The 24,812-nt window shown below is 41.1% G+C and overlaps 3 protein-coding genes across 11 annotated transcripts in view; 1 reads left to right on the top strand and 2 right to left on the bottom strand.

Annotated features, from left to right (window-relative positions):
- LOC144608530 (uncharacterized) overlaps positions 1 to 4,355 on the bottom strand; it is a 53,791-nt gene extending 49,436 nt beyond the window's left edge. Inside the window, exons 1-3 of one of the 8 annotated variants that reach the window (XM_078426419.1) lie at positions 3,256 to 3,332; positions 2,315 to 2,415; positions 335 to 660 (exon numbers count right to left, since the gene is read on the bottom strand). In XM_078426419.1, the coding sequence (XP_078282545.1) occupies positions 335 to 474 (140 nt within the window). In that variant the 5' untranslated portion in view covers positions 475 to 660; positions 2,315 to 2,415; positions 3,256 to 3,332. Of the gene's footprint in view, positions 1 to 334; positions 661 to 2,314; positions 2,419 to 3,098; positions 3,232 to 3,255; positions 3,333 to 4,337 lie in introns of those variants that run through there. The other 7 variants (XM_078426416.1, XM_078426417.1, XM_078426418.1 and 4 more) reach the window with 7 other exon arrangements.
- Positions 3,558 to 13,036, top strand: exosc2 (exosome component 2). The gene is made up of 9 exons (XM_078426430.1): positions 3,558 to 4,070; positions 5,532 to 5,633; positions 6,971 to 7,016; positions 8,038 to 8,127; positions 8,491 to 8,556; positions 10,132 to 10,200; positions 10,597 to 10,773; positions 11,359 to 11,487; positions 12,482 to 13,036. The coding sequence occupies exons 1-9, from the start codon at positions 3,955 to 3,957 to the stop codon at positions 12,560 to 12,562; spliced, it is 876 nt and encodes a 291-aa protein (XP_078282556.1). The 5' UTR covers positions 3,558 to 3,954; the 3' UTR covers positions 12,563 to 13,036.
- Positions 13,037 to 14,115: 1,079 nt separating this feature from the next.
- The window catches only part of abl1 (c-abl oncogene 1, non-receptor tyrosine kinase), a 112,606-nt gene continuing 101,909 nt past the window's right edge, over positions 14,116 to 24,812 (bottom strand). For both annotated transcript variants that reach the window (XM_078426301.1, XM_078426302.1), the window contains exon 11: positions 14,116 to 24,224. In XM_078426301.1, the coding sequence (XP_078282427.1) occupies positions 22,492 to 24,224 (1,733 nt within the window). In that variant the 3' untranslated portion in view covers positions 14,116 to 22,491. The remainder of the gene's footprint in view (positions 24,225 to 24,812) is intronic.

Genomic DNA, 24,812 nt, shown 5'->3' with positions numbered 1-24,812 from the left:
GTGAGTTGAATATTATCACCAAAGAAATCGTGCAAATTCTCCTGAATTAATTGTATGCTGGCCACACTCATACACTCACTCAACACAGTCTGAACGTGGTTAGACGCAGATCCCATTGCCGGTCACAATTCCGCAGGCGTTTGTGTTTAAATTTTAATTCTAAATCAAATCGAACCAACGGCTACTTATTCTAGAATCAGTGTCAAAAAGACAAATATAGGTTACTGCATCGATTATTTCAGTTACACTGTAATTAGATTTTGCTTTCCTACAGAGAAAAACTTTTGTACCACCTCTGTTCCAGCTCTCAGCCTATTTTCATTGATGGACTTACCGGTTGGGGCCTATCTGTGGTGGTCGGGGTGAGGGTTGGGGCGGGTGTGGATGGCGATGGTGCTGCTGCCTCTGCTGGTGAATGAGCTGCCGGAGCTGAAGTAGTTGCTGTTGTAAATGTTGCTGTTGCTGAGGGAACATCACGCTAACCAATTCCTTTATTATTAATAATGATGATGAAGTTTATGGCGCCGTTTCCGCGGAGAAAGTCGAGCCTCGCCACATCTGACCGTTCGGTTTGCGACGGAAAAGGGAAGACCCTCGCGACCAAAACTTCCGCCGCAGCGCTCCTGGCGGCCTGGAGGTTGTAACTCCGGGCTGCTTCTGCTAATAAGAAACACGGCGCTTTACACGCTGATGCCGCCAGCAATAAAAATGGCGATATCTGAAGCAGAGTCTTGACCCGAAACGTCACCCATTCCTTCTCTCCAGAGTTGAAGCCTGTCCCGCTGAGTTATGCCAGCACTTTGTGTCTGCCTGCGCTATCATTAAAGTCTGGCAGTGGCTAAGATTTCAAATGTTACTCCGTTTGAACACCCCAAAATTGCTGATACAATATTTAGGTAGTCTGATTAGTAAACGTTCTGACTACACAAAAATAGACGGAGACACAAGAGATTGCCCACATTGGAGTGTGTATAAGGGAACTGCAGATGCTGGTTTACCAAAAAAAACAAAGTGCTGGAATAACTCAGTGGGTCAGGCTGCATCTCTTGAGGACATATCTCCAGCATTTTGTGTTTGTTTTGGCTTTAAGGACAGGTTAGACAAATTTAAATTGTTTTCTCTGGGGCAACCTGATAAAAGTATATAAATTAAAAAGAAGCACAGATAAGGTAGATATCTCAGTCTTTTTCCTAGGGTGACATTGTCATATGCAAGACTCTCTTCAAGTCCAATATGAATTTTGTGTTTCTAAGTGGATCAACGCAGGTTCTACTAATTTGAGAGTACGGCTCAAACTGCTTGATCTCTCCATATCACAAATCTGCCATCACATGAGTCAAGCTGGTGAGTTTGCTACAAAACACAAACTTTATGGAAGAACGGAGACATCTGTGGAGGGAAATGAACAGATGATGCTTTGGGGCGAGACCTTTCCTTTGGACAAAGAATGGAGAGGTGATGGGTAGTATAAAGAGGTGAGGGAATAGGGTAAGAATTGCCACGCGATAAGCAGATTAAGGTGAAGAGAAGTGGATGGGTGGATGGAACCAGATAGTGGAGAGATAATATTAAGGAATAAAGAGACAGGATGGGAGAAGGTGTAGTCCGAATAGCTATGGGTGTTGGTGGGTTTCTTTGGCGGGTTCCATCGGGCAGACGATACAAGGCCTTCTACGCCCGCACCTCCAGACTCAGGAATAGCTTCATCCCCAGGGCCATAGCTGCTATGAACCGGTCCTGCTGAGCCGGATGGCCACAATGCATAGATCAACTTGCACTTTACCCTGTCTAAAAACTGTTACAATTGTTTCGTTTCGTTGGGTTGCTGTTAATTACTTAAATTATTACATCGTATGGGAGGCGCATTCCCAATCTCGTTGTACCCCTGGGTACAATGACAATAAAGATATATTGTATTGTATTGTATTGTATTGTTTGCAGTAAATGCCCATGAATAGTTTTTCTCTTGAGATGAAGACAGAGAGATCAAGAACGAGACTAGTATCAGTAATGGTCTAAGTGAATTTGAGGGTCAATTGGAATTTTGATGAAAGGGCAGAAAGTTTACAGCATTCCATTTATTGCAGAAACATATTTCCTTAGTTGAGGTGTTTGTACCTGCGCACAATGTTCTTGGTGCCATCTCACTGGGGTTCTGCATAATAAATGGAGGATATCTCTCCTCTTCTATTCAAATCCTGCTGTGGTAAGATTGCTTGCTGTAACTCTGTATAAACTGATTTGTTTACAATGACACCCAGGTCCCTCTAAACATTGACACTTTTCAGCTTCTCACCATTTAAATATACTTTACCTTATTGTTTTTCTATCAAAATGGACAACCACAATTTTTCCACACTATGTTCCAAATGTCACATCCTTGAGCATGTTCCTGTTCATCGTCCCGAAAACTCTCTGCTTAAACATTAATGTTGAAACTGGTAAATATATACTTCATGGACTCTGGCATATGAATGAGCATGTCACATTTGAAGAACAGGCTAAATGTATTAATGGGATCATTTGGCTCGTTCCCTTTGGTGGCAGTTACGGAGAGGGGCGACACAATGGTGCAGCTGGTAGAGCTGCCTCAAAGTGCCAGATCCTGAAGTTGGATGCTGTCTGTGTGGTTTCTCCCTGTGACCATGGGGATTTGCTCTGGTTTCCTCCCACATGCCAAAGATGTGCAGGTTTGTAAGTTAATTGGCCTCTGTAACATTACCCCTGGAGTTTAGGGAGACCAGAAAGTCAGACAACATATAACTAGTGTGAACGGGTGATCAATGTTCGATGTGAACTCGGTGGGCTGAAGGGCCGGTTTCCAGGAGCAAAACACAATGTGCTGGAGGAAATCAGCGGATCAGTCAGCATCTGTGGAGGGAATGGGCAGATGACATTTCAGGTTGGGACCCTTCAGGTTTGTTTCTATGATGAATCTCTAAAATATTGCATATAAACACAAACTTAAGATGGCGGTGAGCACCATTTCAGTCACAACATTTGACAGCGATTCCCCGGTTTTATTACAAGATTTAACCATAACTAACATAGTAGTAAGTACATTCATGTGAAATATATTCCACGATCTCAACTGGTACCTGGAAGAGCCAACCGATGTGATATATAAATGACTGTAAAGATTAGTTATAAAAACATATAGTCGGTCGCCCAAAATAAAACTAATTATTCTCAATCATAAACATGGCAGCTGACGCCAAAGAAGCCGGATCGCCTGAAGAAAACGTGGTTGTATACCAGTCAAAACGATGTCGAGTAGAAAGACGAGCCATGCAGCGTTTGCCAGTAAAAGACATGGCGAAAGTAGTCCCGAGCAGTAACTGAGGCTGCTCTGTCCGCATTAAAGATGGCGGACACACGCTGTACCAAAGATAATAGACGACAACCGCGTACCGCAATATCCTGGCAAACCCCATGCTCCCGACTGTTCAAGAAGTAATAACAAGAAAATGCAAATGCCGATTTATATCAAAGAAAGGCACAAAATGCTGGAATAACTCAGCGGGTCAGGCAACATCCCTGGAAAACATGCACAGGATAAGTTTCGTGTCGGAACCCTTCTTAGGAAGTAACTTGATTTATGTTTCAAGTGTTCTTTGTTTTGATAATCTGACGATTTAAGATCTCGACCTGAAACTGCTTCTATCCATGTTCTCCACAGTTGTAGCCTGATCTGTTTAGTTACTCCGACATTTTGTGTTATTTAAACGTTAATTTTGTTTATTTTTCCACCGATGCCACTCAGTCTGATTGTTTCCAGATTTTTTATTTTTACGTCAGATTTCAATGCTCTGCCTTTTCCTTTTTTTCCTGTTTATTTCGGATCCATAAACTTGGGAATACATTTCAACGTATTTGGAAGGCGTGTGATTTGACCACATCAAAAATGGCGGACCACAATTTATATTGGGCGCCCGCAAACTGCCAGTTACAAAGATGGCGGTGGACATTCGGTTAGCGACAGCACGAAAGCGCGCCACTTTACCGGCCGAGGTCAACAAACATCTGGTATCACCAGGAGATACGATTACGACCGATACGGGTTTTATGAGGTAAAACAAATCAAATTCCAGCCTAGAAGGCACTCGCGCGGTTGCAGGGCGATGCCTGTTCCAGTGAACGTGTTTGCACATCATGTACGTTTCTCCACACGATGGGCTTTGGGCGGTTTTCATTTGGTGCTAAACTGGTCACACTGACAACTTGAGAGTTTAATATCCAGGTTGGATGTTGCAATTTCGACACAAGGAACTGCGATGCTGGTTTATAAATCGAATGACACAAAGTGCTGGAGTAACTCAGCGGCACAGGCAACATACCTGGAGATCATGGATGGGCGACGTTCGGATCGGGACCCGCTGAGTTACTCCAACATCTTTGGATGTTACAACTTGATTCTGTGCACTTCTCCATCTTCTCCTACGTCCAAAAAAATCCAGCATGGTGCAAAAGGGGACAAAACTAAACAAGGATTAGCGGTCGTACTAGAATACCCCAGTCCTTGTTCCTCGAGAAAAACGGACCAAGGGATATTCCCCAAACAGTGTCATAGTTTCTAAGACTATCGATTGTTATAAAGCTGTTCGCGTGCACAGTATTTCATTTGTGGCTTAAACCGAATTTTATACAGTTTCTTATGCTTTCTTGTCATCTTATCTGTCTATTCTGTCCTCTAAGATGTCTAGATATAAAATTTCTCCTGTTAATCTACACTTATGAATAACCTATCATTTATCACGCTTTCACTCAACAAATGCTTTGCATCACGTTTCCCAGTATCAAATTTTTTACCAATCCAACTGGTCCTTTGATGTCTACCTATCTTCTTTGCTAGATTTGGTGTAGCCAGCAAATTTTAAAATCTTGTTCCTGCCATTTAAATTGAAATTATTAATGAACCATGAAAAGCAGGGGACCTAGGACTGAGCTAAACAATGTATTGGAGGAACACTGCTGGTCAGGCAGCATCTGGATGGAAATGGGATATACAACATTTTGGGTTGGGATCCTGCTTCAGACCTGGTACTGACCCTTCCAAAATCAAAAGATTCTTTCAATTGCCAATGTTTTTGTAACTAATAAAATTGTTCGAAGAGATAAGCACAATTTCCATTTCCAGAGCTTCTCCGATTTTTACTTTTGAGTTTTAAAATCGGTTTCTTGCGCCTTCATCTTTAATTCTTGGAGAACATAGGAACAAGAGATTATATTGATAGCTAAAAGTAGACACAAAATGCTGGAGTAACTCAGCGGGTCAGGCAACATCTCTGGAGAAAAGGAATGGGTGATGTTTTGGGTCAAGACCCTTCTTCTGACTGAAGAAGGGTCTCGACCTGAAACGTCACCCATTCCTTCTGTCCAGAGATGCTGCCTGACTGGCTGAGTTACTCCAGCATTTTGTGTCTACCTTCGATTTAAACCAGCATCTGCAGTTTTTTTCCTACACATATTGATAGCTGAAACAGCTCTTTCCTGGTTATGATCCTGTGCAAATTTTCATCCTTTTTTTCTAGAGGCCATGGTACGTACATGGAAGATGAAAAGCTCATTGCATCAGTTGCTGGGGCTGTGGAAAGGGTGAACAAGCTGATATGTGTCAAGCCACTTCACACCAGGTAAGAAATTAACATCATACATTTCTATGTATTGAATTGAAAGACACAGCATGGAACCAGGCCCTTGGGCAATCCGAGTCTATGTTATTGTGCTTTCTCAACCACTCCATACCTACTAGGGGCAATTTACAAGGGCCAATTAACCTGCAAACCAGCATGTCTTTGGGATGTGGGAGGAAACTGGAGCATCTGGAGGAAACCCATGTGGTCACAGGGAAAACATGCAAACTCCACAGAGCCAGCACCTAAGATCACGATAGAGCCCGGGTCTCTGGCACTGCAAGCCAGCAACTCTACCAGATGTGTCACCGTGTGTGTGTACACTATTGAGCAAAGATTTAAGCAAACCATACACACAAAAAGAATGAACCACCCTCGATTCCCAAATATTGTACAAGTAGGATTAGGTGAAGTGACATTTCAAAGTCCTGGTTCCATGCTCTTGGTCGTCCTTAAGGACCAAGAATGATTTGCCTCCACTTTAGTTCTGGGGCAACTAATGAATCTTGCAGAATCTGCAGATTCCTTCACAGTTGGCTGGTTAATAGGTGGTTTGGCATGTTGTGCACTGCTTCAGGTATTTGTTCCTGAGCTCTGTGTACTCCCCTTGGAGAGACTTTGATGCCTTCCCTTGTGATTATCTGCCAGGTTGAGCAATCTTGGGCCAAGGATTCCCATATGTAATTGAGGATGTTATATTTCCTCCAAGGCTTTGAAAACATCCTTGAAGCACTTTTCCAGGGTTCTGGGATTTTTTTGATGTGAGAGGGTTGTTTTAGAGGAAATCTTTAGGTGTACGGATAATGTGGCCCTCTTTTCGAAGCTAGTTGAGAATGATCAGATCCTCAATGCTTGTGTTGCTGGAGAGGATATGGATATTGGTACGTGATTCGTTCCATGGCTTTGGAGCATTTTTGTCGAGCTAGCATTTCCCCAGTGCTTTGAAGTGACTGCTGTTTATTGTTCATACTCGGTTTTAATCTTTGATCCTGCGTGGCTCCTGGTTTCACCTGGGTATTGGTGGATTTTGTTACAGATCATCCTTGAAAATTGACCTTATCTCTTTAGATTTCAGAGATACAGTGCAGAAAAATAGGCCCTTCAAACCACCGATTCCGTGTCGACCGGCGATTATGGTAGATTCAGTAAATTTGTACCTGAAGGAAGCAATCAGTCTCTTTGTGCTTGTACCTTGGAAAGCAGTGCAGTTTGTCCAATACCTTTCCTCTGTAGCTTATGCTGAAATGTTATTTTATTTGTGTGATTAAATGCCATGGACAGAGGGTTCTCAATCACTGGAGTAACTAATGCTTTGCATTTCATATTTCCCCCTGTAGGTATAACGGAGAAGTTGGTGATGTCATTGTGGGCAGGATCACTGAGGTATGATCAAACTCATGCTTTTTAATTAGTTTAAATGAGTTTAATGACATGTATATTTGAAGCTTAGAATTAGCACCCATTGGACCAATTCGTAGCATATCCCAGAGTTTCACTGCTAAATGGGGAATTTATGTTGTCAAATAGTTACAATCATTTAAAAGGAAAAGATATTTGAGTGTAACGGGGGATAGGGCAGGCAGTAGAACCGACGTTGATGGTATCAAAGTCATAGATAAAGTCCTGTGATTTGGCCAAAGTTCCAGTGCAAGTTTAACTGGTCACTGCAACCTGATGAGTTTCGACTGGCAAAGAAAAATCATTGATCAGGATTGTGAACCATCAGCAAAGACACTTGAAGCAACGTAATCAGGCTTTTTGTGGAGGGTTTAGCTTTAATTAGATAGTTTACTGGAATTCTATTTTGTTCGTGATGAAATAGCTGCCAAAGGACTCAAAAAATTTAGGAGATGAAATATTAGTTATTTGGAGAAATTACAGATTTGGAAAGGTGATGTAGCTGATTTCATCATAATTTTAAAATGGAGATAAACTTGTAATTTAATAAATTCCTTGTCAAATACCTCAAAAACTGGGAGTGAGTCTGATTGCTCCTTCAGAGAATGAGTTTGTAACAATGAGCATAACTTCAGTCTCCTCTGAAGCCAGGTTCTTCAAACAAGGTGAAAAAATCCGAATTTATTCATTAACAAATTAGTTCTGTTTGCTATCACATGGTGCAAATTAATAAGGCATGATTTTTATAAACTTGATTTTTATTTTCTATATTTAAAACCTCAAAAACCTGACCATTTGCCTTCTACTTATCGATTTTCTAAGTGTACTGCACTTTTACCTGGGCAATCACCTTGTACATGTACTTCCAGCTACTTGGACTTTATCTTGATCTCCTCCAGTGCTCACTTAGTTTCAACATTACTACGAATATTTCAGCACAGCCGCTTTCAGCAGAGTCTCATCAAGCCCTTTTCCTAAAAAAAGTTTCCTTCTTAAACCATTGTAGGTTCAACAGAAGCGCTGGAAAGTGGAGACAAACTCCAGACTAGACTCTGTGCTCCTCCTCTCTTCTGTTAATCTTCCTGGAGGAGAACTGGTGAGTAAATTAAGTACTAGCATTTCTATAGTACCTTTCATATTGGCCCAAAGTTCTCAATGAGCTACTTTAAATATAATCACTGATATAATGTAAGAATTTGACAGTTAATTTATAAGTTGCAAGATTTTTCAAACAGCAACATGATAATGATCAGATCACTATTTTAGTTATGTTGTTATGGGTTGGTTGAGACTCTCACTGCACATCTTTGAAATAAAATTGAGAAATCTTCAGCATCCTTGGGTTTGAATTCTCAGTAGGAAGACACAACCCGGTTATGCAATACCGTCTTTTGGGAGAAGAATGTTTGTCTTAAAGCACTTCTTTCTGTATTTTTATGCAACCTTCTTATCCTTGCAGAGAAGGAGGTCTGCTGAGGATGAACTGATGATGAGGGACTACTTGCAGGAGGGAGACCTGATCAGTGTATCCTTTTTACCGACCAGCATGGAGCTCAAAGGACTGATTTCTCCACTGGATGCTCCAGTATAAAATGGCACAACTCAGTAAACCATGGTCTAGAAGAAATACTCTTTTGCTGCCTTTTAATTTAAACAGCCAGCTGGCAGGATTGGGTTAAAATGTCCAAAGTTAAAAAGAAATGCCAAAAGAACTAGGACAGTCATGGACTAGGACATCAGTTGAAAGAGAAATCATTGGACATTTTGGGTCGAAGACCTTTAAGAACTGAAGATCATGGAAATCAAGTTAGTCGAAGTAACAAGTTGTGGGAGGGCAAAGGATGGAACAAAGATAATGTCAGTAATGGGTTAAATATAGATAGACATAAAGTAGATAATTAAACTCCTTGGTCAGTGTAATGTGTTGCTGATGTTGTGAAATCTGGGTGATGGTGTATAGTCTAGCCTTCTGGGTATGTGGATCAGGCCTGAATATACAAAAGGGGGAGAGAATTGGCATTTTCAAATAGCCAGCCTTGATATAAATAAGGAAAGAGCAAGTTATCTGAAATTGTTTTTTTGTCACAAAAGGGTTGATAAGCAGGATACTTTAAGTTAATTGGAAAAAAATATATAGGTGACATGGGGGGAGGGAGGGCCTAAAAAGCTGTTTTGATTGAGAATGTGCTTTACAGAGGCCAATTAGCCTACAAACCCTCACGTCCTTGGGATATGGGAGGAAACTGGAGCACCCAGGGGAAACCCGTGCAGTCACAGGGAGAACATGTAAACTGCACTCAGACAGTACCAGAGGCCAGGATTGATCCCAGGTCTGGTGCTGGGAGGCAGCAGCTCAAGAATCGGCTCACCTTCTGGCTGTTTTCCCCACCCCACTCCCAATGTGAAATTGCCATGTCCAGCCATAAATTAACACGAGGTTTTGTTCAGACGCTGGTTATCAATGCAAAACCACAGTAACAATCAGTGAGATATCACACAAGTAAAAGGGCCAGTCCCTGTGTCCCATTTGTGAGCAATGTACTGCAGCAGTGTTTGGAATCTCTTCATCTCACACACACCATTAATTGGAGCAAGGTGACCGTTAGCCCTTCAACTCTCTGCGGCCATTCAGTTTGATCTTGGTAGACCTATACCTCAACTTAATTTACCTGCCTTTGTCCCATTGCTTTGATCTCTGCTTTAAAGTTTTCAATTGACTCCCAGCCTGAGGGAAGAATGTTCCAAATTTCTACTTTTGTGAAATGCACAGAATCTTCCAAAACGATACCTGTAATTTTAAGGTTATTCTCATTTCTGTAACCACCTCATTAACTGTAATCATAAACCTCAATTGATCATTCCTTTACTCTTGTACAATTGGGACGACAGCATGGTTTATGCAACACACTCTGGCAATTTACAATAAAGGGATCAATCATCTATTTGTAATTGGATTTGTATTCAATATTTTTTCACTTGAGATGGATTAGGTATTTGTAACAAGCAATGACTACTCCAAAATCCAAACATTTAAAAAAAGCATACTAATTTTTCTTCTGCTCATTCTGCTTGTTCATGATTTTCCTTATCATGCATTCAGGCAGAGGTACAAGCTGTGTTTGCTGATGGTGCTTTGTCCTTGCATACCAGGAGCCTAAAGTATGGAAAGGTAAAGCAGAGTCCATTTATTTGCAAAAGTGAAATTTATACAGAACATTAAATGCTTGGAATTTCCACACAACTTTCATTTACATACATTTTTTGCATATTAAAGTGTTCCAAAGAGTCTCATCTGTATGCAAGGAGAACATTTAAAACATTGGGTTAGGTGAGAAATACAGCTTTGAAGGAGCATCTTAATGGAGGAGATGAATAGAGATGTTTAGGGTGGGAATATCAACTAAGTGGCAGAAATCTGGGACGTAAAGAATTGGAGGAGCTCAGGGATTTTTATGTTGCAGAAATTAAGGGGAAGAAGGCATTGTTTATCAACACTTGTCCCTGTGTGATGCCCTGGAGTTAATCTCATATGCATTTTTCCCCTTTCTAATCTCTCTTTGGTCAGCTGGGACAAGGTACTCTGGTCCAAGTCTCCCCTTCCCTTGTAAAACGCCGAAAGACTCATTTTCACAACCTGCCTTGTGGAGCAGCCATCATTCTTGGAAATAACGGCTATATTTGGATTTATCCCATCGCTGAACAGAAGGAGGATGAAGCAGGAGGATTTGTGACTAATTTTGAGGTGAGGTACCATGACTGACTATATTGTGTGTAGATCTGGACTGCCTACCCAAAGAAGGATTACCTTGCAATAGAGATTGCAACAAAGGTTTGCTTGTTTATTTCCTTGAAAAGTGGGTTTGTTGTCATGAAAAGAGTTTGGGCAATCGTTAGGGTTTACAAGAATTAAAGGTGAAATGTACATTTCTTGACTTGGGCTTGACAGGATAGATGCAGTTAATAGCTCAGCTGCCTTGGAGGGCAAGAACCAAGGATTTATTTCTTAAAATTGAGAGTTAAATTAGAGGGCATTGCCCATAAGGAGAGTTTGGATAGACTTGGATTGTTTTTCCTGAAATTTCAGAGGTTGAGGGGAGACCTGATAGGGGTAAGAAAATTATGAAAGGCATAGATAGGGCAAACAGTTAGAACCTTTTCCCTCGTGGAAGATGTCTGCAAATGCAGGGGAGGGGGATGAGGAGGCAGTGGATTCCAGCACTTGCAGTTCCCTGTGACTCCATTTTACTACAATGACACTGAGTTTCAACTGTTTGAAAGCTTGAATCTTATATCTTAATCTTGGTGCACCCGTTCTTCCTGATTACAGCCGGTTTCTTTATCGGATAGAGAGGTCATCTCACGACTCCACAATTGCATCTTAGTCCTGAATATTCACAAGATGTTGCTTTATGACACCAGCGTTCTCTATTGCTATGAGGCATCACTGCATTACCAGGTAATATCTCCAAAGTAGAATGGCTTTGGCACAGCATGGCTTTGATTCGCATTTAACTATTTTTCTGTTTGAAATTAATAAATTCAAGTATAAACCACTGTCATGCATTCCAAGTAATGATTTACAGAATTTCACAAAATCCAGATGTTTCCCAATTGGTCATTTTAGGCGAGGCACTGTTCCAGTTGATGTATATATGTATTGCGGCGCAGCATCAACTATTGAGGCCAACATGTATGACTCAGCAAGTTGAGTCAATTTGCTTGGAAAATGGTATCAGTTTGACGAGCTGAGGGAATAGATCCTATGCAACTTTTCTGAATAAAAGCATGAAAGATGTAGTGAGTACAGAATAGTTAAATCAATTCCCTTGATAAAATGAATCAGTCACTTACAACAGTATAAATAGTTCAGGATGTAGAATGACTTGCTTTCATCTGGTTTTGAGAGTTCTGAGGTAGCTGAGGAGGCCACAGATGGGTAGGAAGTGCTCGGTGGGATAGATGGAGCAGTGTTTTTGAGGTGGTGTGCTATTATCATCATTTAGGCATGAATTCAAGGTTTCTTAGTACCATCTTGTGTGCCTCTGCTTGTATAATGCCAATAAATATTTTGTAAATCAAAACTTCTGTTAGTCTAACAAACTTTCTATGATATAAAACCGATGTCTCAAACTAATTTCATGATCTTTCAATCTCTCTTTCTGTGTGTACTTGGATGTCCATGTATGCAAGGGATTCACCAGTCAAAAACGAACATTTAAGGGGAAAGACACCATAGTTGGTTTGTGTAACTGCAAAATCACCATTTCATATTTAAAAACATGCATTTAATTGAGAATGAGCGTTTGTAAAAGTGAGTGAAACGTTATATTTAGTTCTCTTTAAACACAAATAGACGTTTAATGTTGTAACTGGACCTACCAAATCTGGTGGAAACATTTCAACAGCATACATTTTAGTTTTCTTCATGGTATTTTTTTTTTTGATTACAGATTAAAGATATTTTGAAGCCAGAAATAATGGAAGAAATCGTGCTTGAGACGAGGCAACGCTTAATCAATCAGGAGGGCTAATGTCAACTCGACTTTATTTTTGTTAAATATTTTGAATAAAATATTATAATAGACTGGGTTTGTCTTTACCAGAGTAATGCATAACTGACATTCATAAACTGTCTAATGTACATTACCATAAAGTTGAATATTGACCATTTGAAAGAATTATCTTCCTTTGTGCTGTGTGGTAGGCCTATTAACAATAACCATGATTTTAGTTTGAAAGTTAATCGCCTTTAAGACATCTGTCCCCTACCAACTTGCACTTTAATTTTGATGAAATCATTTGCAAATTATCTCAGCATAACAACCATTTCTTCAGATTGTAAAAATTGCACAAAACACTTTTGTTTATCAGTATTTGAGAACTCATTAGTGCAGAAGTTAGATCGAGCAATGGTGGAGTGGTAATGGGTTTCCAATCAGTATTGTGTGACATGAAGAGGAAGCTACAGTTGGTGTTCTGCTGCACTTGCTGTCAGTGGTCGAGCGTATGGATTTGCGAGCTGCTATTTGAGTGGCCCATGTGTGTACAACTAATACATTTTAGATGAAATTCATTACAACCATGTTGCCAATGGTAATGGTGGGGGGGTGGGGGGGGGAGAGAGGAAATTAAGCGAGCAGGTTTGGGTTAATTTTGGGGCTGCTTGAGGTGTTGGAGATGGGCTTCTCCAGGCAAATTGCATCGCACTTCTAACTTGTAACCACAGATTGTGGAAAACCTCTTTGGTGGCAGGAGGCGAGTCATTAACTGCAGGAAAGCCAGCTTAAGGCTGATCTTGCAATTTGGAGTAACAGGATGAAACCAGGAAATTACAGATCAATTAGCCCAACATCCGTGGTTGGGGAATTACACAAGTTTATAATTAGTGAAAGACTGACTTTGAAATTTCATGTTGATCAAAGAGTAGTTTAGAATATTACCTGATCAAGTTTGATTTATTTTTAAGGACAATATCCTTTACTTTCTTTGGCTCCGATTTACTGATCAAATATTGTAGCAAAGAGATTGAGTTAGCTGCTCTGTTTGTAACAGTCCATTAGCTTCAATTCCAAGTAATTAATTTTAATTCAAGAATGGCAAGAGGACAGGACTTGTTTTTGTATGGGATGCTTTACCACCCGCAGGCCATTAAAATACTAAGTGCAATCACTGTTTGTAGTGACAGCAAGTTTCTTCAAAATAGTGTAATGCAGTTGTTTACACCTATGTAAGATGACATGTCCCACCTGATTCGTGTCCCAGACCCTTAGTACAAAGACTGAGCAGATCATTTGCATTGTTTTCTTCTGCAAAATGTGAACAGCTTTCTGACTCTCAGGAGAGGTACTCATTGAACCCTGGCTGCTACTCAACCAGCCAATAGGTCTCTGAGGATAAGACACAAAAAGCTGGAGTAACTCAGCAGGAGAAGCAGCATCTCTGAAGAGAAGGAATAGGTGATGTTTCGGGTCGAGACCCTTCTTCAGACTCTCTGAGGAACCAGATGTTCATTATGCAATGGCAGACAGCTGGAGAGGTGTTTATCACTTGAGTGTTTCATTTTGAATAAGTAAAAAGCCATCAATCATCATGTACATAAACAAACTGTATTTGACCAGAAATCAAAATTGCACCATAGATGTTACAGATACAAAAAGACACTTACACATAAAAGGAATACATTAATCACCCTACACATTGCTGGTAATAGAGAAAAATCAACGGTAATAGTGGCACATTATGTTGTCCAAATAAAACAGTACCCTGGCAAAAAAGAATCGATTCTGTTCTTAACAAAAGGCAACTTGCGTGCAATTTTTATTTTCGTTTCCAACTCACAGTAAGGGCTAGAGTGATAAGAGGTCAGAACATGATACTAATACTGAAAATTTCTTTATAACTGTAAATTTGAACCAATGCCATTAAAAATAATAACATACACACAATCATATTGCAGAGAGGCTTTATTTTGAGGGGTTAATTCCAAAGTGTGTTCTGAGCAAGTTTTGAAAGAAAGGTCTGCCTCACAATTTTTGTAAGATAGTGTGTGTGTCTACTGGCCCAGGAGCTGGTGTCTGGCCACATTAACAATCAGGACTCAATTGTTACTGCGTGTCTTTACGTTGGGTATTAGATGAACAGTAAACAATTCCAAATTCATGTCAAAGAACGGGTTCAGAATTGGCAGAATTTTAATCATGCTGAGCACAGGTAGCAGCAGCTGCTTATTGCACTTGATGTTGGAATTATTTATTTCTAAAGAAGGATCAATAATTTTTGCTGCCTCCAGGCTGCAAGCATGGAGGATAAGAAAAGCACAGGTCAGGAAGGGCGAATGATTGGAGAGTAAAGTTTTGAAGAGGGAGTTCTAGCCACACATTCGTACGGCACCCTATTGCAAGAATGGTCCGGCCAAACATCTCTTCACTTAAGCTGAAGTCACCCATTAGATGTCTCACCTACACCCATTAGATGTCTCACAGCACATTAAAAAAACAGGTCATTTCTAGAAAAGACACTGATATAGGAAGCTGGGACTGAGACTGCCTATATTGGTCAACTGATACCATCTCTTGAAAGGATTTAAGGACATGTAATTCTCTGTTGATATTTATCTCTAAAACGTCAGTCACCAGGTACATTGCAGTCAGGGTGTCTGAATGCCTGGAGCTCATTAGACCGAAAGATGTGTACAAGTGAGCGACAATGGGAAGAGGAGGCCTGGGAAAAATAAAAACGTAAAACCTGAGACAAATAAATAAATAAATAAAGGGCGACCCTGATGTGCTCACCATACACACCCACCATACTCTCTGGTCAGCACACACAGTGTGACCTGTATTATATCAGGTGCAGAGGACAACACAGCCATCACTGCAAAAGATAAACTGCTGGAAGGACACTGGATTAATTTTGTGGCAACATCAACCTACTTTATTATTTTAAATTCCCTTCTTGAATTATCATCACAACAGACTCAATGTCTTCCTCAGTTTCAAGAGACAAGGTTCCAAACCCATTCAATAGCTCCCACAAAAACCAACCTCGTTCTAACATAAGCTTTTTAGGACAGGATATAGGGACTATATCCTTACAGACCAGATCACACCCTTACCTCCTTTTACAAAACATTGTAATTTCATTTCAAGTGCTTTAAGTATTTTTAAAAATATATTGCGTAGTTTGAAATGTCACCACACGTTTTGCATGTTATTAGAATAACAACTACACAAATAGTCAGGATAGAAAACTGGAATCACTCTGAAAACTATATCATGAACGATCTTTTCTTTATGTGGGGGGAGGGTGGGAAGCAGAAAGAGGGGGAAATCTGATCGTAATGAGGAATCTTGGTTGTAAATAATCACGCAGGCGTTTAACACTTCAACTGGTCTCTGGAAGGGAATTTCTTCCAGTGCAACCTCTGGACCAACAACGTTTCGTATCACAAACTAAATTGCAACTATGTGCATCTATTTAACAATAAAATAGATATTTGGACTATTATATGGACAGCAACGGTTTAGAGGGTTATGGGCCAAATGGGACTAAATTTGACAGTGTATCTTGGTCGGCATGAATGAGTTGGGGCCAAGAGCCTGTTTCCGTACTATGTGATAATATTAACCATAAACTGAGCAAATTCCTAACTATGTTCTCAAATGTGCCTTTGGTTTACTGGCATGTCACCTCTATCAAGTATATATCCATCCACTTATTTTGATTTAAAACAAGTGATTTAGCTGGTAACTTGTTTTTTAGCCTACATTAACAAGAAATATTGTTTTTGGCTATGTTTTTAAAAATCGGATTATAATGTGATCGACTGCAAAGGGCTGGAACATAATCCGCACGCTAGTGGAGGACAGATGTTGAAGCATATTCATGAGGCCCTCTCCAGTAACTGACAGGCTGGGTCACACCATGGCTGAGAACCAAACAACATTTTGTACAAGGAGGAACTGCAGATGCTGGTTTAAACCGAAGATAGACACAAAAAGCTGGAGTAACTCAGCGGGACAGGCAGCATCTCTGGAGAGAAGGAATGGGTGACGTTTCGGGTTGAGACCCTTCTTCAGGGATAAGGGAAACATGAGAAATAGACTGATGTGGACACAAAAAGCAGTCAACCTTTTGGTCTGATCCGTTAATTTCTTCAGCTACTGGAGGGCCCAACTAACCTCATCATTATGATCTCACGGTCTAGCTCACAGTAGCCTTACAATGTAATTATTCTAAACCTTCTCAAGCACAATTAGTCTCCAACAGGTCTTCTCTCTACTGAATTAAACTTGCGATCTTTCCAGTAGTCAGCTAGTTATTTCTTTACTGCAGGATACACAGTACACCACATATCACCCTGTTAAGACACAACAGTGGTGCAGCGGTGGAGTTGCAGACTTAAAGCACCAGACAATTGGGTTCAATCCTGCCTACGGGTGCCATCTGTAGTGTACATTCTCCCTGTGACTGCTTGGGTTTCCCCTGGATGCCCTAGTTTCCTCCCACACTCCAAAGACTACAAATGTATAGGTTTGTAGATTAATTTGCTTCCGTGAATTATAAATTGTCCCTAGTGTGTAGGATAGTGCTAGTGCAGGAGGTGATCGCGGGTTGGTGCGGACTCGGTGGACCGAAGGCCCTGTTTCCACACTGGTATCTCTAAAATCTAAAGCAAAGCCCCACCAACCCTGAGCAAGTCACAAGCAACCCACCAGTTAAGTGTTTTCAGATAGTATTCTTAATTTTCTGTTTCATCCTAAAAAATAAAAAACCTTTCTTTTGTTAACACTTAAAAGATAATCAATTAATGGTGATGGTGGCACTTGACATCAGGGAGAAATAATGGAAGGAACCAGATTTTAATTATGTTATTTTAAAGTCCATATTACCACCTCTGCACATAACAGGTCTGACGACATTCTGATAGGAAACTGCGAGCATACGTGCTTGGTCCCAAATATCAGGAATCCCAGACTTCAAGCACACAATCAAGAGGCAACATCAAAATGCAACGGCTCCCCTTGAAAGTTCAACTTAACTGAGGCTAGCGCCTGTCTAAAAACACTGAGAGAATGGAACAGATTGTGATAGAGTTAGAAGAGAGGATTGATACTTTTAGGGGAAGGTTAGATAAACAGGCAGGAAGGAAGTTAAAGTCATAATGAAATGAAACAGGGTGGTAGATTATCTTTGCTTCTCCTATTCTCGGCTTTGAAATAGTTTCCATACTCTAAGGTCAAGTCAAAGGTCAAAATGTAAAACATAGATAGTAAAGTATAATGAGGGTACAGGCTGGATGCAGTGTGAGGGTGGTAAGGTGTGGTGAGCGGCATAGGGAAGGAAGGGGCTGGGCAAAGGATCTGGGAATGGATTGAACATGGAGCAGATTGCTGAGGGACCCGGGGAACAATGGTACATCAGAGATCAAAAGGTGAGAGGAGATAACAATGGAGTGATCTTTAGGAGTTGGGGGTGTGGAGGAGATACGGGGCAAGAGTGAATGTAGAATAGAGGGATGTGGAGGCAGGCAAGCTGGAAAAAAAACCCTGGTGAGTGAATGAATGAATGAAGTAACCAGAGTTGATAAAAGGACAAGATTTTTAGAAACAGTGAACAAGAGATACAAGGAGAAGTAGTCATATCTCAAAATGAAAGAAAGCAGTATCTTTGGTAAATTATATGTTCAACATTTTGAAAGTTAACTAGTTTCTTATCATTTAAAATGGTTAAAACAGCTTCACTGCTTAAAATATCATTTCAACTATCTTGTTGGTGCTGGTAGTTTATCAATTGTTACCAATTAGATGTGCTTTTAAAATTAACACTGTCCATCTTGTGCTTGTACAGTGCTAGGTTTCTAAAATCAGATGCAATGAACAAGAACACAAACTTTAATTATTCTGCCATTCTGCTCCTGATAGATGGTACCAGCAAATAACTAAGTAAAATAACCCCCAAGATAGATTAAAATACCTCTGACATGGATTTCTAACCAGTCTGATTCCTCGTAAACACTGGGCAAACACATGCTATTCTGGGTTCAACATCTCAGCATGAGCCTTTGAAAGCTTCTATTCACCTAAATTACAATAGGTTTTATGGAATAATATTGTGGGACAAATTTCATAAAATATATTATTTTGAGTTAGAATATTGAAGGTTGGCTTGAACATTGGAGGTTTAAATTTATAAAGAGATTTAATAACCCAGCAATTGGAGGAGAATCCATAACAACATAAGAGATAGGATAATTGAAGGAAAACTGGAAGCACTTTTTCATGCAAAGTTGAGAGGTCTTGTGGTCCAACCCTGCAAATGTTGTGGATGCCGGGGAAAGAATGGCAACTGCAATTTTCAAGACTAAATTCAATAGATTTTTGTTGAGTGAGAGTTAAGGGATATGGAACAAAGGTGGATAAAAGGCATTGAAGCATGGATTAACCAAAACGGAATGAATGGATAGATGATGAATTGCCAATTCTTGTTCCTAACAGTCCAAATCCAGACACAGTAGACAAATGGATAAATTAATTCTATAATCTGCTTCCTGGTAATAACTTAATGATGACCTTGTTTTTTAATCTGACAAAAGTTTACAATAAGGATATTACTGGTGTCCATGCAAATTCATGCACATGAAGCTGGTGGCATATTTTTAAAGCATTCATGTACACTGATATTATGCTTGCAAACAATTCGCCAATTCCAATGCAGAGGGGAGCCATCAAAACAATTATAAATAGCTTAACTTAAGAGCATTTGTAGTATTGTTTGGAGGGGTGAAAGAACAGTCTGTACTCGCCAACATTGTGCCTTCTTCCCTGTTACATTGTATTTGGAAACCGAAAATCTTTGCACAGAACAAATACTGCTACAGCGTACAGAATGAAAATAGTGCAGCTTTGGAAATCCAACCAGTCTCAGGAGACTCAGGTGTTCCTGACTGGTTATTTTGGAGGCGAGTAAGTCTTCAGTGATCATCACTGTGATGAGGGAATCACAAGAGAATACAGAGAACAGTTCCGAACTGTTTATACAGGAGCCTTAGCAATGAAGCTACACCTCAGCGTAGAAAATATACAAGTATTCAATTTCTTTTCAAGTCTTTTCAGATCATTAAGTGGAATTAAAATAGAGGCAAACTCCCAGATTAATATACAGTTTTGACTCTGATGTGCCACACTATTGCCTTCCTTCTCCAGATTTTGACGCAGTGCAGTTCTACAATTATAATACAAATAAATCTCATTCTAAGAACCAACAAAAAAATAACTTTATAGTTGAAGAGTTTGGTGGATGCTGAAGTCATTACATAACTGGATAACAAACTTTGAAAAACATGTTTGGCAGAATCAATCTTTAACTGCTGTGCGAAGGAACTTAAGGCAATACTTAATAAAACTAAAGTGTAAAGATAAACTTCACATCTCGACCATCTTGATATTTCACATTGTGCTTCTACGGGTCTATTTTCCAAGCCCTTAATGATTCAGAGTGAGAAGTGTCACATATGCTAAGCCAGCTATGACAAAAGACATGACTGCCCCAGAAGCAGTGCATAACATACACTTCACCAGCTTTATTACAGGCTGCGTCTGTGATGCCATCAAATTAAAACAGTATTTTCTTCCCCTTTCCACTGCCACACCCAGCCCACCCCCCACCTTATCCCAACCCCAAAACAAACTCATTAAACTGTGAGTTCACACTGTCATCAGGAATGAGATTATCAGCGGGCAGCCTTGATAAAAAGGTCTTGACTTAACCCAGCAATTAACAAAATACAAAATTTTCAATTTTTTGTGGGCAAGTTCTGCATTATTATTTAGCAAGGCTCTGGTTGGTGAAATTCACAGGCTAAGTCGAAGTGTTCCATTTGTTTCAAATGACTTTGCTTAGTTTGCTTGAGTGAGTTTAGTGATTGGAAAAATACATTTACTGCTGGTAGCAATTTTAATTGCAAAAGAGAACACATAAAACTTTACCACTTATGAGAAATATTGCATTCAAGCCCTGTGAAGAGATCTCAGTTTTAGCAGGACTGAGACAAAATGTAAATATTGAATGATGGGCCATGTCCCCATGTTTGCTTCAGTTACCAAAGTTAATGTTACTTATTAGTTCTCAGAACCAATTTTGACATTGATTAAAATATCCATTGCACTCAAATTGCTGAATGTCAGTAATTTTGACTTGGCAAGGAATATATAATCTTCAATGGAGATTAGGCTCTGTTCATTTCTCTCGGACCCATTTTAAATTAATGCTGAGATCATACATACTGCACTGAAAAGGTTGAGAGAAATAGAGAGCCGTTTTTGTGTAGAAGATCTTGCATTTGTATAATACCCTTCAAATCCTCAGGACATTCTTTTGCACACGACAGTTAACTGTGTAATTTTGCATTGCAGAAAATGTGGCAAAAACCCTCAATGAGATTGTGGCCAGGTGACCAGTACAGCTGCATAGAGTGCTAACACTATTCAAACAGTGATGACAACTGCATAATTCCCAGTCAATGAAGCTAGTGGTTCAGGTTAAGTGACTGAGATCGATGTCACGCACATAATTTATATGCAATTATCCTCCACTCATTTCTCTGGGTGAGATGCCCATTTCTGATGGGAGAATGTAGTTTGCCATGAGCTGCTTCTTAAATGGAAATCACTTTCAGTGCAAATTTGTTTACTACGAGTCCTGTCCTTCCTCCAACTCAGTAACTCACAAAAGATTTAATGATGCCATCGCCACTCAGAGTTGTTTCAATTAAGTTGATTGAGGGATAAATATAGGGGATATTTGCAGAATTAGTTTGGTTTGATTTTTATTGGCCAGTTTTTAAAGATGTATATGAAAAAACTTCCAGAAGACTTCCAAACCAGTTACTTCCAATTAATGGGATAAAATCAACATCTGCAGCTCAATAGTTTGCATGGACCTAAACCTTAGTTAGTCCCCTGCCCTTACCTTCCACTGGCCTCCATTTCCAAAACCTTCAAACGGCAGTGTGTCAGTAATGGAGATAAACTATTGAGAAACTCCTGGCGTAGCTTAGTTTTTAATTCTTGATTCTATATCCTATTGTATCAATATTATAACTATTAGGATAAGAAAGGCAGATCCACAATGATCCATTTGGAATGATGTAAGGAAATGTTTAATAGGGACAGAGTCAAGGGAGCGAGTGGGTCGTGGAATGAGAATGAAGTCAGACATATTCCAGACAGCAGGTGGCGAATGGCAAAAGAAACGAGGTGCATAAGCATGCCAACGTTTCTAATGACTAATTTGATCATGAGGGATACATTTTCCAAAAATAATTATGAAAGGCCTTGAACAAGTGAAAACCTAGTTTTCTAAGGAAGAGGGAGCAGCGCTGGCACTTCACCCTAATAATTACAGCTGCTCCCAAGTGGAACTTGTGCTTCAAGGTGAAATTAATGCAGTTGATTCAGTGCGGGAACTGCATCACACCAAAGACGGGAGGCTTAATTAACAGTTTACAAACCTCAAATCATAACAGGCACATGACCACAATGGCTTCTCAGAGCTTACACTCTGCATCAAGGAATCAGCAATTCCTTCAGACCTAACCGATGTGAATAAGCACGAGTGAGGAATAAATAGATGGAAATGTAAATGGCCGAGATGCAGAAAGGTGAGTAAGGGCTTGTGTGAAGTCTAAACATTGGCACAGATCCGGTGGGTTGACTGCCCTGTTCCTGCGTTGTAAAATTCAATGCAATAACAAAACTCTGACACGAGGAAACTGAAGCAAACATGGGGAATTAACAGGGCTACCAAGCAATGAAAGCCATGCTTCCACGTACACTCCTGGCAGTCAGCCGAATTCAAGTCTTTCCCCTGATTCTATCACACTGTTTTGGAGTCTGGGAGCAGCTTTTTGACAATATACTTTTTACCCCTCGCACTCACACCCGCACCCCCTGAGCCTTTGCTACCTCTGGACAATGTCACTGATTTCTTTCACAGATGAGAGCAGTTTGGTGAAGTCCTGGCTGGCTGAGCAGATCTGTAACTGCCGTAAGTTGCTCTCCAGCTTGTTGATGGCCTCCCTGAAGGCAAATTTGTTGCGCATTTGCTGGATGGAGTCCACATAGCTGACACAGAAGGTGTATAGGTTCTTGCCCGCCTCCAGCACCGCACTGTGCCTGGCCATCTGCTCAGAGTGCTTTCCAATGGCGACCCGCAACGCCTCAGTGCTCTGTAAAACGGTGTCCTTGGTAATGTTGGCACTGGTGATCCTCTCCGGCTGCTGTCGTGTCTTGCGTAAGGACACTCTGGTGGAGATGAGTGGGATGAAGGCTGTGGTTGCTGAGGACTGCTGGTCACCACCGGGGCTTGCTAGGGCAGACTGGGCAGACAGTGAGTTGGGGGCCGATGTCTTTGTGGACGATTGGGACTTTGTTACCGAATGGAGGGCAGGTCTTTTCGCCACATCCCCAGGGTGACTGGGCTTCGAAACATCACTGTTCACAGCGTCTGCACCCTGGGTGGACTGCTTGAGCTTGATGCTCACAGCAGTCTCGCCCGTGGTCTCTTGGGTCGGGCTTCGAGATGGTCGAACAGATTTCACACCTGGTGGCGGAGGAGGAGCTGGCTTAGATTTCTGCAACTTACCCCGGTCTCTTACAGGGGCCGACAGGAGCTGGTCGGGAGGCTGCCTGAACCTTCGTACCTTGGAATCTTCATTCAGCAACTTCACCCCGCCCAGGATTGACGTGGAGCTGTGTTTGGATGTGCAAGCAGCAACACTAGAGGAGGTATGGTCCTGTTGGGAAGCAGAACTTAAGGCACAAGTCTTCCCACCCTCGTCCTTGTCCTTAGGGACGAGACTGATTGACGTAATGATTGTGGGTTGCCTTCGGACTATCTTTGGGGTGGATGACGGTGGGCTTGAGCTCGGACTGGACTCCAGATTATTAAAAACATCATCATTTAACTCATCGGTCTTTTTCGGTGGTCGAGATGGTGCAGTTTGGCTTACCCGTGGAGCAATGTCCACTTTAGTTTCATTTGTTCTCTTTCGAGGCAAGGCTGGCTTGTCATTCCTGTCACAACTTAAGATCCCGGCAGGATCGGACTGTTTCCCTGCAGACTGGAGGTCTCGAGGGAGTGTCAATGCTTTCCTCTCTAGGTCCTTGTTTCCAGGAGGCATTGACGACGCAGAACAAGATCTCAAGAAGCGCTTTGAATTTGAGAGCAGTTCCTCATCATTCCCAACTGGTTTGCCTGCAGCTAATGTACTGGACTTCCTCGAATGCAGAAAGAACCCTGTTGTTCCCAAGAAAGTGCCATTGGCAACCCCTCCGCCTCCATTGTTTGTACTTTGTGGCCCAGTGCTAAGCGAGTGCTGAAATTTTGCAGGATCTATTGTGTCGGGAGGCATCATGCTGTTCACACAAGTTCCATTGTTAGTATCTTTCGCAACTATGCTGATGTCCTCTGTCGCTTCCTTTTTGTCCACCTGCCCGTCCATATCGCGGAACGAGCTACTGCGCTTTGGTGGTGTGGGTGCAGTCTTTTTCTTCTTCTTAATGAAAGAGCTGAAGATTGAACTGGATTTGCCTTTCTCTTTGGTGGAAGACTGTAAACGATCATCGTCCAAGTCTGTGTCTTTGTCTCTCCGTGGTAGCATTGGAGAAATGGCCATTTCATGGTCCGCAGAATCTGCAGGCAGAGGCAAACATAAGTACGTGTATTTCTAACACATCACTAGATCTCAAATCCTTGGACTAGCAAGTGCTATTCTAATTGTCCCAACAAATGATCACCTGGATCAGATTACCTTCAGTGCTATGAAGATGTTCATGAATATATGTCAAAGGCTTTGGTGGGAATGCAGGAGAATGGGGTCAAGAGGGAAGATTAGATCAGTCATGATCGAATGGCAGAGCAGACTCGATGGCCAAATGGCCTAATTCTGCTCCTATGTCTAACAGTCTTACAGTGTGACTGGGAAAGCAGTCTCGATAATAGAGGCTGATTAGTGTTGGGCATGTCTGGGGGTGGAAGGTTGTGGTGGGGTGGCAAGTCAGTGCTGATGTTGAAGATGCAGGCATGTAGTTGGGACATTAGTGGAGGCAGAGAAAGTGGGAGGGCCTGGTTTGTGCAATGAGCATACACACACGTTGGGGTCTGAGAAATGCATGTTTGTGTTGGAGTTGAGATGCCACAGAACTGAAAGAGTGCAAGGACAAGTTTGTTAAAGGTGTGATGGCATCACTGCTGCGAGGGAATAATGCGTTATGGTCACTG

Source organism: Rhinoraja longicauda, chromosome 31 (assembly GCF_053455715.1).
Source record: "Rhinoraja longicauda isolate Sanriku21f chromosome 31, sRhiLon1.1, whole genome shotgun sequence".
In the NCBI taxonomy this organism is placed as follows: Eukaryota; Metazoa; Chordata; class Chondrichthyes; order Rajiformes; family Arhynchobatidae; genus Rhinoraja; species Rhinoraja longicauda.
Note: the sequence above shows the minus strand (reverse complement) of the source record. Positions and strands in the feature narration are given on the sequence as shown.

What these genes read in the sequence shown, in the direction of transcription:
- exosc2 (XM_078426430.1), top strand. Translation starts at nt 3,955, where the DNA reads ATGGCGGTGGACATTCGGTTAGCGACAGCACGAAAGCGCGCCACTTTA. An exon ending in TTGTGGGCAGGATCACTGAG is followed by an intron (nt 7,017 to 8,037) that starts GTATGATCAAAC and finishes AAACCATTGTAG; the next exon opens with GTTCAACAGAAGCGCTGGAA. An exon ending in GATTTGTGACTAATTTTGAG is followed by an intron (nt 10,774 to 11,358) that starts GTGAGGTACCAT and finishes TCCTGATTACAG; the next exon opens with CCGGTTTCTTTATCGGATAG.